General features: G+C 43.0%; 2 protein-coding genes across 5 annotated transcripts in view; both read right to left on the reverse strand.

Annotated features, from left to right (window-relative positions):
- Positions 1–1,056, reverse strand: part of sh3pxd2aa (SH3 and PX domains 2Aa) — a gene marked incomplete at its 5' end in the record, with an annotated part of 99,584 nt that extends 98,528 nt beyond the window's left edge. The window contains one exon of the mRNA XM_079999852.1: positions 961–1,056. Coding sequence (XP_079855978.1) covers positions 961–1,056 — 96 coding nt within the window. The remainder of the gene's footprint in view (positions 1–960) is intronic.
- Positions 1,057–2,177: 1,121 nt separating this feature from the next.
- stn1 (STN1 subunit of CST complex) lies at positions 2,178–10,455 on the reverse strand. 4 transcript variants are annotated; one of them, XM_079998519.1, is made up of 9 exons: positions 10,286–10,455; positions 9,261–9,356; positions 8,810–8,881; positions 8,124–8,294; positions 7,233–7,347; positions 6,532–6,682; positions 4,831–4,953; positions 4,634–4,706; positions 2,178–4,268 (listed from the first exon to the last, which is right to left on the reverse strand). In XM_079998519.1, the coding sequence occupies exons 1-9, from the start codon at positions 10,407–10,409 to the stop codon at positions 4,108–4,110; spliced, it is 1,086 nt and encodes a 361-aa protein (XP_079854645.1). In that variant the 5' UTR covers positions 10,410–10,455; the 3' UTR covers positions 2,178–4,107. The 4 variants fall into 4 exon arrangements, with proteins under 4 accessions (XP_079854645.1, XP_079854644.1, XP_079854643.1 ...); XM_079998518.1 differs by having other exon boundaries at positions 6,532–6,679; positions 8,124–8,297; XM_079998517.1 differs by having other exon boundaries at positions 8,124–8,297.
- Positions 10,456–12,632: the final 2,177 nt, after the last annotated feature.

A 12,632-nucleotide genomic window follows, 5' to 3' on the forward strand; every position in this document is an offset into this window, starting at 1 on the left:
TAACCCAACCCTTTGCAGTTACACGTTCGCGGTCATATAATAATGACACATTCGGGTCCCCTCATCGGTTCAACACATACAGTATTATTTTATTTCATTTTTATTTCACTCTCTTTGACTCGCACCGTTCTGTCAACTTGACACACTTCAATAGCTTCCGCCAATGCCCGGAAATACAGATGTAGGCAACAGTCGTGGCCAATATGCCTCCACATCCACATGCAACAAGACAAGCATTCCCATCACTGCCGACTTGAATATCACAGCGGCCTGGGTGACACGTCTCTGGACACTGATTGACAGAATACAAACATGTGGGCCAGTTTCCGTCACATGTCCAACGTCCCCTGGGAAAACCCTGGCGGGGGAACACACTGTGTTTGGCTCCACTTGAAATCATGATAAGCAACATAGCTGATGATTCACAGGGTCCTCGGCCGTGCTGTCACACTGTCAAACCGGTGCTCGGGTGTTGGGAACATGACTGCTTTTCCCATGACAATGAACCACCTCTTCATATTTTATTTTATTATTTTTTTTGTTTTAACACATTCAAGTCCATCAAAATAGAAGTGTTTGGTAATGGGCTGTTACTGACCCTGGTATAATGGTCTTTCAGGAGGAGGGGGGGAAAAAAAACATTGGTGGGGTAAGATCAGCTGGGCTTCATTGGCCAAATCTGATGCAGAGACTGGAAAATGTCATATTGCTGAGAGATTTAAAAAGGTAAGAAAGTAGGTTGGTGGTAGGACATTCATTAATATGGGATGAGGATAATTATAGTAGTCATAATATTAAAAAATATTATGCTTATTATGATTATTATTATTATTACTATTATATTTTAACCATGTCACCCAAAGTGCTTCACACTCCTGGAAGGTGATCACATAGAATAACTGTGATAATATTGTGATCATCTCTGATCAATATTAGTGATCATCGGTGTTGGCAACTCACGTAGTGTTTGGACGGACTGCGTCTCTTCTCCACGTCCACGACTTTCACGTCCAGCACTGTCCGAAACTGCATCTTGATCCTGCGAAGGCTCTGCATGGAAACGCGCCGGCAGTGCTCTGGTGCAGGAACGAGGGACCGGGCATCCGAACGCCGTGTCGGGGGGGGGGGGGGCGGGCGGAGGATGTGGAAAGGGCCAGTGGCCGGTTCTGCGCGTCACACCGTCTCCGTCGGCGCAGGGTCAAAAAAAAAAAAAAAAAAAAAAATCAATCCGATCGCGAAGTTAATGGTCCGTCTCCCGGCTCCGGGGCCCGACTCCTCTCGACCGCGCGCCCCAGGATCCAGCCGCACACCGCCGCCTCCGCCGCCGCCGGGTTGCGCTGCGTGTCCAGCCGCCGTGGACGCGGATCAGAGTGGACAAAGTGGATCCCGCTCCTTTGTGTCGGCCATGCGGTCTGCAGACTGAGGGGGTGGTCGCGCCGGGAGGGGAGAGCGATGCACCGGCTCGGGGTCCTCCCGCACCGCACGCTCCCTGGGATCGGATCGCGCGGACGGGCGCAGAGCGGAGGAGTGGATTTGGGGAAACGGAGTGGGATGGGCCTGGCGCACGGCCCGCTTACGACGAGCAGCCCAGTTGAAAAAATAAAAAATAAAACCAACAAAAAAAAAAAAAAAAAAAACCGCGTGCTCACACCTGGAACGCGTGACAAACGACTAGATGCACGTTTCGTCACCTGACATCTTTAACTTTGGTGTGCTCGCGTGGATAAACGCAAAGCGCGTCCGTGCGAATCCACGCGGGGCGCAAACTGCACGAATCCACGCAAACTGCATCTAGAATCGAGCAGCTTGCGTTGCCTTCTGCCCCAACGTGTTGTTTGATGTTTGCAGCTTCGCGTTTGGTACAAATGAACCGGCTTATTTCCAGCGAGCGGCGCGTTCTCGTCACTTCACCCGGAAATGGTGTTTTCTCACCCTCCAAATGGGAACAGGGCAGTGCACTGGTCAGGGGAACAGATGGGAGAGAAGTGAGGAACAGATACAGATGTTTCACAGGAGACCAAACAGATCCCAGATCCCACGTCTCACACACACACACGCGCAGCGACCAAACAGTGCCCCCCAGTGCACATGTTAACAACATGCAACATTTCACACATGTTATACTGGCTGTCGGACTGAATGGTAATAAAGTACACAAAAATAACTGTTTGGTTTGTTATCATTGGCATTTAATAAGATGACACTTTATTAATTTCCGGTGGGAAATTGCAGTCAAGTCAAGTTTGTCAAGTTGACAAAACAGAACAAGTCAAAAAGCGTGAAATTAGAATGAAATAAAATACATGTGCACACACAGTATAAATAGAAGTTAACTGGTAGTAGCACTTGTAGTAGTGCAGTTGACTATGGGAATTGGAGGAATTATTTCCATGAACTGGGCAACAGATTGCCAGACTTGGACTAGCCTTTTCATTCCCCATACCACAATATAATAATATCTATCTATCTATCTATAATCCATCTTTATAATCCAAAGCAGTAGGCTGGTGCATTGATCCAAATATCCATGCGCAAGATGGATTCCAGATGTGTGAAGTGATTAGTCCATGGGGTCAGAGGCGGTGTGGAATAGCCTGATGGCCGCTGGCATAAAGGAACAGCTGAAGCGCTCCGTTGTGCGCCATGGAGGAATGAGCCTGTGGCTGAAGGTGCTCCTCATCAGCCTCAGCTCTCCGTCCTTATCCTCCTCCCTGCCACAAACCTCCAGACTGTCCAAATCAAGCCCAACAACAAGAGCTGGCCTTCCTCACCCATTTGTTGAGGCCGTTGGACATCGCCCGCCTTGATGCCACCTCGCCAGCACACAGCGGCACAGAGGCCCTGGCGACCGACCAGCAGAACACCTGCAGCAGCCTGTTGCACACTGAATGACCCAGGCCTCCTCAGGAAGTACAACATTCTCTGTCCTTTCCGGTAGAGGGCCTCCATCTCCACCTCCTCCCCCTGAAGGGTAGCAGGAGTCGGGGTCTTCCAGCACTGTCAGAAGTCTCCCACAACAATAACAATATATGATAATAACAGACAGAAAAATAATTTCATTGAAGGGGGAGTCAATAACAATTGCCAAAGTTCTGGAAAGGAGAGTGGCACAGATTCTGGAGAAATTTCCCAGAATTGGGCCAAAGACTTCCAGACTTGCCCTCGCAATAAGGGGTTACTGCCACCTACAGCACCACCTCTCTGATGTCCAACAGAGGTGGTAGGGTAGCGATAGGCCATTGAAAGATATCTATTTTTTCACAATTGAATGTGATTGTTAATGTAGTGGGCCTGCATTTATAAAGAATATCAACCATAATGAAAGCAAGCTTTTGTTCAAAAATAAAATGTTGTAGCGCTTTCTTTTTTATCTCATCATTTTTCCAAAAGGGCCCCCCTTGTGACACTGCCATTGACCCTCCCTGTCGACTACATTTGATGTACCTTTCAAGCTCAGACGGCACTTTACAATTTTTCCTTGCATACACCCCATACATTCACATTTTCAAAGTCATACAGCAAAGGCAGAGGCAGCCGTGCAAGGCGCCAACCTGCTCATCGGGAGCAGTTTGGGGTTCAGTGTCTTGCTTAAGGACTCTGCGACATGCTACCAGGAGGAGCTGGGGAGTTTAACCCTACGACCCGCTCAACCTCCTGATCCACTGTTCTCTGTGGTCCTTATTCTGAAAAAACAATGCTCTGTGCTGAAGGCCACTCTGTTGGAAGAACCATGAAAGTGTAAGGGATATTCATGAAACCAAAATGACAGACTCAGAGATGGATGAAGATGCTTCACACCAATTAGCACCCGCCTCCCTAAGAGCCTCAGTATAATCTCAGGTCGGGAGGAAGTCACACCTACCAGCAGATCACTGAATGGTTGGGTCAATGACGAGCTTCACTCACCTTGCACATGCACACATTCATGGATTTTGATTTAAAAAATGAAATTAAAATTTACCAAAAGCGGATTCACCTTTATCAACAATGAGCAGCATCTTCAAATATATAAAAATAAATAAATAAAATTTCAGTTGACCATAGTGGACATTAAAATTTGTAAAGGAAGGACATATCAATATGATGCAGCTCTGCCTCTGGAATGCTTCAGCTAAACATAGTATAATAGCTGTCGCTGGTGCTAATGATCTCACTATTGCACTCCAGTGCTTTGAGGACCAGCTCGAGGGCTTCTCTGCTCACATTGGGACTGTAGCGCTGTCTCACAGCAGACAGGACGTGAAGGATGTGACAACCCTTTTCTGCATCTGGGGACACCAGAGGAAAGAGCTGTCAACAGACAGATACTGAGTCATCCTGCTTGATCAAGTTTCAGTGACATAAGAGAACTGTGATGGAAAAGTGGTAGAACCAAAAAAATACCAAAATACCAAAAAATACCAAATTCTGTGCTGCTCCAATTTGATTTAAGATTAAATATCTTGTGCATTTTTCCAAACATGAACACCATATCGAGCCCTGAAGTAAATTAATTCCCGAACCTCTTCTCCGCCTTCGCTATGCAATTTTTAGTTGAGGATTAATTGTCAAACAAATGACTGTGACCAACTATTAATGGTTGGATTAAAGATCAGTATTGACTTGGTGCCCAGTGTAAATGAAGCTGTCTTACACTTGTCCCTCCTCGAGTCGTCCCTGATGATGTCTTTGATGGCCATGAGAAGGTCCTTGTCCTGTTCAGTCACCTAACGGCGGAAGACGACATCAATTATATGTTTCTGACCGAATCCACACGGGGGCGACTGAATGAAAACATGTGTAAACACGGCCGTTTCTTCCAGCTGTGGCTCTGCCTCTGTTGTTTCTTACATAATAGACTTCGTCCTGTGACTTGACCTTGCAGAACACCGTGCCCTCGTCTTGTAGGACCCGCAGGACCTCCCGGAGAAGCTTCCGGAGCTGCTGGCCCGCGGACGGACCTGCACCGGGCTCCTGGAAGGAGTTGACATTTCAGGAAGATTCAAAAAAAAGGAAAAGACAGGCGGTTTGTGAGGCAACAGAGTGTTCTGGGGATGACATATTTTGTTGACCCAGACTTTGGCTCCATGATGGGTTCCCTCAGCGAAGCTCCATTTGTTGCGATGATTTTCGAAACGATACCCAAAAATACGCTGACTTCATGTGACATGTTTTGTGCAGAAAAATCGCTTCCACAGGTGAAACCCTCTTCCATGAGCACTGAAACATAACATTCAAGTCTCCAAAGTAAAACACTCACATTCTGCTCGATCACACCAACCAGAATCAAATAAGCCCACTCCACCCTCAACCAAATGCTGCAGCTTTGTACGATTATCCTAGTTTAGCAAATTATAAACAACTTACTTCTTCAAAGCTTATAAAATGTTTTGCAAGCAACATCTTTACTAATGTAATTCATATTGAAAGACAACATAAATGGCATTTTATATACCTTTGTTAACGACAGCCCTTATATTGTGGATGGTAACCCAACAAGGAATGGGCATGTGAGCGTCAGATCTGGACCATGGAGCAATGGAAGAAGGTGACCTGGTCTGATGAATCATATTCTCCTCTACATCATGTGAATGGACGGGTGCGTGTGCGTTGTTTACCTGGGGAAGAGATGGCACCAGGATGCACTATGGGAAGGAGGCAAGCAGGCGGAGGCAGTGTGATGCTCTGGGCAACGTTCTGCTGGGAAACCTTGGGTCCTGGCATTCATGTGGATGTGACTCGACACGTACCACCTTCCTAAACATTGTTGCAGACCAAGTACACCCCTTCCTGGTGACGGTATTCCCTGATGGCAGCCGCCTCTTTCAGCAGGATAATGCGCCCTGCCACACTGAAAACACTGTTCAGGAATGGTTTGAGGAACATGACAAAGAGTTCAAGATGTTGACTTGGCCTAAAAATTCCCCAGATCTCAATCTGATGGAGCATCTGTGGGATGTGCTGGAAAAACAAACCCAATCCATGGGGGCCCCACCTCAGAACTTCCAGGACTTAAAGGATCTGCTGCTAACGTCTTGGTGCCAAGATACCACAGGACACCTTCAGAGGTCTGGTGGAGTCCATGCCTCCACAGGTCAGAGCTGTTTTGGAGGCACGAGGGGGAGCTACACAATATTAGGCAGGTGGTTTTAATGTTGTGGCTGATCGGTGTACATTGGCGCTCAAAAATAATAATAATAACAATAAAATAAATAATTCACTACAGGGCTTTAGGACAAAAAATCAAAACACCCAATAAGCAGCTAGTGCTTCTGGATCTGCAATAATTGAATGAAAATCGTAAACTGATTTGTTTTTAGATAGGTCGATCTTTTCTTTTGACTTTTTTTCAACACCTCTTTTCTATCAACAGAGACAAAATGTGACACGGTGTGGATTTAAGGATCTACATTTAGACCATTTACGACTGTCTTTTTTTTTTTTGCTCAATAAAGAAAGACAAGAAGTACGTTTTTACGGCAATAACATTGAATCTTGAATATCAGAATGAATAAATGTCCTTTTATAAATCTTTAGGATGGATTCTAGTACCTGGTCAGTGGATGTTGCGGGAGGTTGACTGGAGATCAGCGGCTGCAGGAGGTCTTGAACGTCATACACTCTGAATTTGGCCACGGCCTTCGCCTTAATAAACTCCTTTAAGATATGCGCTGCCCTGGCGATGCTGCTCACTGTGGAGCTACTGACAAAACACATTACCAAAGGACATTTATATTCAAATTACATAAATCAATTGAATAATAGTGTTAGCAAAGCCATTACAAATGTATAAATAAAGACGGACAAATAAAATTCTCATCTCATTCTTCTTAATTGCATTTGGGTATTTCTGGTTTGCGGTTACTGTGAACAGGAAGAGTTGTTTCCAGTTTTATTGTTAAGTTAAATAATTTGTCTAATGATGTCTCATTGGGTTTTTACATAATCATCAGCTTTTCAATTTATATATTAAAAAACTGAGCCGGGCGGCAGCTGCCTGTCTTAAATTGTCTCAAGTACAATTTGCTGTCAACCTTGATAAGCACGTGTGTATGGTGAACTTGTGCAGACATTGGCTATATTTGTGTTCCTTTTAAACTAAACAAATAATTAGTCAATTTTTTTTGTGTATTTTGATCATTGATGCAGTAAAAATAAAAAAGTTCTTTGAAAATATATAACCATTTAAAAAAATTACAGCAGGCAGAAATAGGATGTATTATAGTACACCTTGATAACCAGTCGGGCCATACCCTGTGGCATCGGATGGTTGGAGCTGGAAAGGTTTATCGTAGCATTGTCTGTAGAGCTGAGGAACCTCCATCATCCAGGCGATCTGCACGGCCATCACCGGGTCGTTCACCTTATCTGGGAACACACACATGGTCTGTGGACTGGGGGTGTAGGGGGAGGAGGCCACAGTCCGATATAAATAACATCCGTGTGTTGTGACACGCATGACACACTTAGACGTACAATAGAACATGTGGGACACCATGATGCCCACTGTCTTAGCAGTAAAGAATCTTGTTGTGCGACAGTGTGTCTAAATATAAAGAACAGGTTTGTAAGTCATGGAGGGATATTAATACTGACCTAATTCATTTGGTCGAGATATGTTTGTCTATTAAGTATGTCTGTTCTACAAATCCATCAAGTTGACAACAAATCATAATTAATAGTAGAAATGCAGAATATTGATTCGAGTATTGTACTCTTAGTATTATGCAGATACCTAAAATTGACACCAACCTAGTTTGATACTGTTGCTGCTCAAAATAGGATCCTGTGTGGTTTTTCCAAACTCTGTGATAATTTCATATTTTATGTTTAAACAAGACAGAAAATGATTAATTCTCCGGCACTACTAATAGACACACAGGAATATCAGTGATGTCACCGTTATTCTCAGAGACCAAAGAGGGAATGCTGAGAACTCATACCCTGGCCAGACAAATGGAATCAGTGCATGACTAATTTAGAGGTCCTGCGCTGCTCAACCAATACAAACAATCTAACAGGTCTGAGTTGGCTTGGAAGGTTCATGATCTGGGGGGGATCTGTGTCCCGGAGACAAAATAATCTTGAGACGTGGAGGTCTTCACGTTGACTCTTAAACCTCTTCTTTGTGTCCCTTTACCTACAGTAACTAGAGGCCATGATTTCCCTCTGTTGCCTGGAGGTCTTCACTGGGCCTCGGACCCGGAGTGTCTCTCCAATCTCCAGCCGGGAGCGGTTCTGCTGGGCCTGCCTCAGCTTCTTCAGCTCAGTGACGGGGTTGAAGCCTCCCAGAGTCTCATCAGAGAACTTCGATCCTGCTGACATGCCCATGTGCCGAAATAGCTCGAATTACATAATCCTTTGTGCAGCTAAAGATTAAAATTGTATTAAGAGTTTAAGAGTTCGTTCATATCAATAATGGTGAAACGGATGCAAATGACGATCAAAGAGCGCATGAGAGAAATGCATTTCACGGGAGATTAAATCCAGTTGTCTGTAAAGATACTTTTCTTCCCAGTAACCAACAAAAATAGCCTTTAAGACTATATTCAATAAAAGATCAAAGAAATCCTGAAAAATGCAATAGTCTCTCCCAAAACCCATTGCCTTCCGCGACATCATGCAGCAAGCCGAGTTGGTAAACATGACGCGAGAACTCAGAGATATTTCGTCAGTGAGTTCAAATTATTCTAAACACTAAAATATTATGTTCCAATTAATAACTGATCACAGAACAGTTGTGTATAAGCATTCTTTTTGTTTTGCAACTATTTTTGCTTATGTCTTCATACATACACGTAAACACATTTAAAGAATCACTCCTGTTTACCTGGAGCATCTGTTTCTCTCCACTGCTCGTTTTTCCAGCACAGACAGTTAATAACACCAGTGCCATCATCCACTGTGGAGGAAAGCAACCATATTTAACAGCAGCTAATATCGACAAAATACCATATCACTAATAGGCATGTTCACAAAGAATAAATACAGTCCAACCATGAGAAATGAAGACATGTTTCTTTGATCAGGTATGGTGTAGGGCTGTAACATGGGGGCGGTTGGACCTGTTTTTGGCAAATCGGAGGCTTTCCTCCACCCGCCCGAGGTCCTCTGTTGATTGTGCATGGTCTACCAGGTGACAATTGTCGCAGCGCTCCTGAGCTCATCCCGAGCAATGATTTGGGGTTTTGGGCTGTGTCCGCTTGTGTGGGATGAGTTTGGTGGTGTTTGGCATTTTGATTTTTTTTTTAGCTCCCACAACGGTATCTTTGCGAAATTACCTCCATAACAGTAGAAGTCCTCCCTCTCCCTCTTGTAAACCACTGTTCCGAGGACGTCAACTTTGTAGATCGGACGGGAATTGTAAAAATAAATACCTGTGAGGGAGAAGTTACTGCATGTAAAAAGACACGAGGAAAAATACTTAATACATCATAAGTATGCACCCACCAAACCACCACCGCTCCAACACCAACACCCAGTCACACGCCTCTGACACATCAACGCTGCAAACTCATAACCAGTTTTACAACGTGAAGCCACAGGATTACATTTTTTCCCCTGTTTTATTAATACATTTTGTATTGTGCATGTATAAAATGTGTAAACACAGGGTTGCATTTAATACTTAAATACATTTTGATGAAATGTAAGACTGATTTTTGGACAAATCATCTTATTCAATAAATCATTGCAGTATAACAAGAAGTACTATATATATATATATATATATATATATTGGGTTTTTTTGGTGCAGGGCAGAGGTTTTTGGTAGGAATAGGAACCGCATTATTCTGTGTGCTGTGTTTGAGTGTTTTTTTTATAACAGTTTTCCTTTGGGTCACATCGCAAGGTAGGTGACTGGGAAACGAGAAGACCTAACAAGTACTTGAGACACACAAATTCAAGGGTTTTCTTGGATTTCTCTGTAGCGGTAAATATGAAGGTGTGTGTGAAGTGAGTTGAGTTGATTGAGATTTAACACTGGTTCTCAAACTTTACAGTAACGTACCCTCTCTAAGATCTGAGAAAATGAAAATGATATAGTGTATGAGCTGTGTTTTGTTTTTTTGTTTTATTTCAGAGTCCCCCCCTGCAGTACCCCCACTTGAAACACATTGATCTACAACAGGTAAACATGGAGTACTTGGGGCTTTAGAGCCGCAGGAAACGAACTTCACTCGCTGATCTCTTTCGTCAAAACGGCCCAAAATAAATAAACGTGCGAGCCAGAGAAACCGCTGACGCCGAAGGCATTGATTCGAGTGGAAGGTTCAGCGGCCTGGGGACGTTTGAAGACACGCACCTGGCACCTGGTAGGACTCCCTCATGCGCAGGACGTCTTTGACGTAGAGCCGGGCGAACGCACAAAACACCGGGTCCAGCCCCCACAGGACCGACGGGGGCTCCCCCCCTTCAGCCGTCGCCATCTCACCGTCCAGGTCTATGCACAACACCGTTCAGATGCGACGCGTCGCCTCGACGCGTTTCGACAGCGACGCGCGCCCGCGCCCGTCACGGTGGCGCTCGGGGTTTGAGAGAAAACGGGAGCTGGCTTCCGGTCACGTGGCGCCTGGTAAACCCCCCAACAAATCCCAACCAAGTGTAAATTGATATATAATTGTTTTAATGACAGCACTCAATAATAAATCGTGGCTGTATTTTTTCATCTATGTTTTTTAACTTGAAAAAAAAAATATTTTATTATTATTATTTTTTTTTTATTTTGCCATTTGTGTTTCGCCGTACATACGTGCGCGTTCCCGTTCTCCCATGACTTGTGGGATATGTAGTTTAAGAACGACGAGGACTATTTTCAATCCCCTCCTCTAATTATCCCCCCATCGAATAAATCGTAGGCAAAAGCAGTTGATTTTGAAAATAATGTAATATTTTTTCAAATCAATTAATATATAATAAAAATCGATATGTTGTATAATATAATATATTATAAAACATAAATCTATTATAAAAAAAAATATCTAAACACCAATGTCTTGTTTTTGGGTTTTTTTTCTGGAATGCATTTGTTTTATTTTTACATTTGTATTTATTATTCTTATGTGTTTGATTCAATTACGATGCTCATGTTATGGTATAGTTTTCACAATCCTCTGCTTCCATTTCTGTTCGCAATTTGCCTTTTCTTCTCTGACATTTGTTTGTATAATTCTATGAAAACAATACCTTTTTAAACGCAATACAGCCATCTTCTGTTTCTGTTTCTGTTCGCTGCTGATTTTCTGTGATATTGTTCCTCGCATTTAGTTCGATATTAAAGGTAATATTATTATTATTATTATTGGTATTGTTATTATTATTATTATTATGATAATTATTCGATTCTTTTGTCGTTTTGATTAGTTTCGAATCCATTATTTTACATTTTTACTCGTGTTATGGTTGGTTCAAGAACTATTTTAACGATATGATTTTTTTTTTCTCTCACAAATCGATGTTTGTGTTTCTCTGACATCGTTTGTATGACGTTGTTAAATCAATGAAATAACAAACTACAACCGCGCGCGCCCGTCAACGAGTGACGACTGGTGGGAGTTCCGGCTCTTTGGAGGGAACCGGATCGTTTGGCTCGATTCGTATCCGAGAGCCGTTCAAAAGAAACGCCTGGATCCTGGAGTTCCAAGGACCATAAGAAACATCCACTCAGTCGTCTGTGGGTGGAGTGGGGGCAAGGCAGCATGGCTGGGTCTGTGTGTGTGTGTGTGTGTGTGTGTGTGTGTGTGTGTGTGTGTGTGTGTGTGTGTGTGTGTGTGTGTGTGTGTGTGTGTGTGTGTGTGTAACCCCAGAACACATTTTATTCTTAAAGAAAAACCACATTGACCACTTTTTTTTTTCTCGTTAATATATATTTATTTGTATAATATTTAAAAATTTCACAGCAAAAAAAAAAAAGAATAAAATAAGCACTATATAGATTCAAGATTCAAGAGGTTTATTTGTCACATACATATTCATACGTTGGTACATATACAGTATGAGGTAAAACGTCTTTGCAACGCACCCGGAGATTATGCACAATAGTTACTAAACCAAAAATAATAGCCAAACCTAATTCCTACCTAGCAACCTAACTGAAACGAACTGATTCCTAAAACGAAATGCAGTTGGTGAATAGTAATAATAATAATATTAATAAAGAAGAATAATATTAATAAAATAAAAATAAAACAAGACTCAAAAAGGTAATACAGAGTGGGGGTACAGAATAGAAGGGAATGGAGTTAGGTATATGAGAGAGGCTATTTGTATATACAGGTTTGTGTCGTAAAGTGCATGTGAATAAAGTGAGTATGGAGATATACAGTACTGTATACAACAGTACCACACGGCAACACGGTAACACTGAACACAACAGCAATACAGCACAGTATGCAGTACCACAGAACAGTGATACCGTATGCAGTACAGTATACTACATACAGCACAGTATGCAGTACCACAGAACAGTGATACAGTATGCAGTACAGTATGCTACATACAGTACAGTATGCAGTACCACAGAACAGTGATACAGTATGCAGTACAGTATGCTACATACAGTACAGTATGCAGTACCACAGAACAGTGATACAGTATGCAGTACAGTATGCTACATACAGTACAGTATACAACAGTACCACACGGCAATAGAG

Source organism: Zeus faber (assembly GCF_960531495.2).
Source record: "Zeus faber genome assembly, chromosome: 4".
Taxonomy (NCBI): Eukaryota; Metazoa; Chordata; class Actinopteri; order Zeiformes; family Zeidae; genus Zeus; species Zeus faber.

What these genes read in the sequence shown, in the direction of transcription:
- stn1 (XM_079998517.1), bottom strand. Translation starts at nt 10,409, where the DNA reads ATGGCGACGGCTGAAGGGGGGGAGCCCCCGTCGGTCCTGTGGGGGCTG. An exon ending in AATCATGGCCTCTAGTTACT is followed by an intron (nt 7,348 to 8,123) that starts GTAGGTAAAGGG and finishes GTGTGTTCCCAG; the next exon opens with ATAAGGTGAACGACCCGGTG. An exon ending in CCGCAACATCCACTGACCAG is followed by an intron (nt 4,954 to 6,531) that starts GTACTAGAATCC and finishes AACTCCTTCCAG; the next exon opens with GAGCCCGGTGCAGGTCCGTC.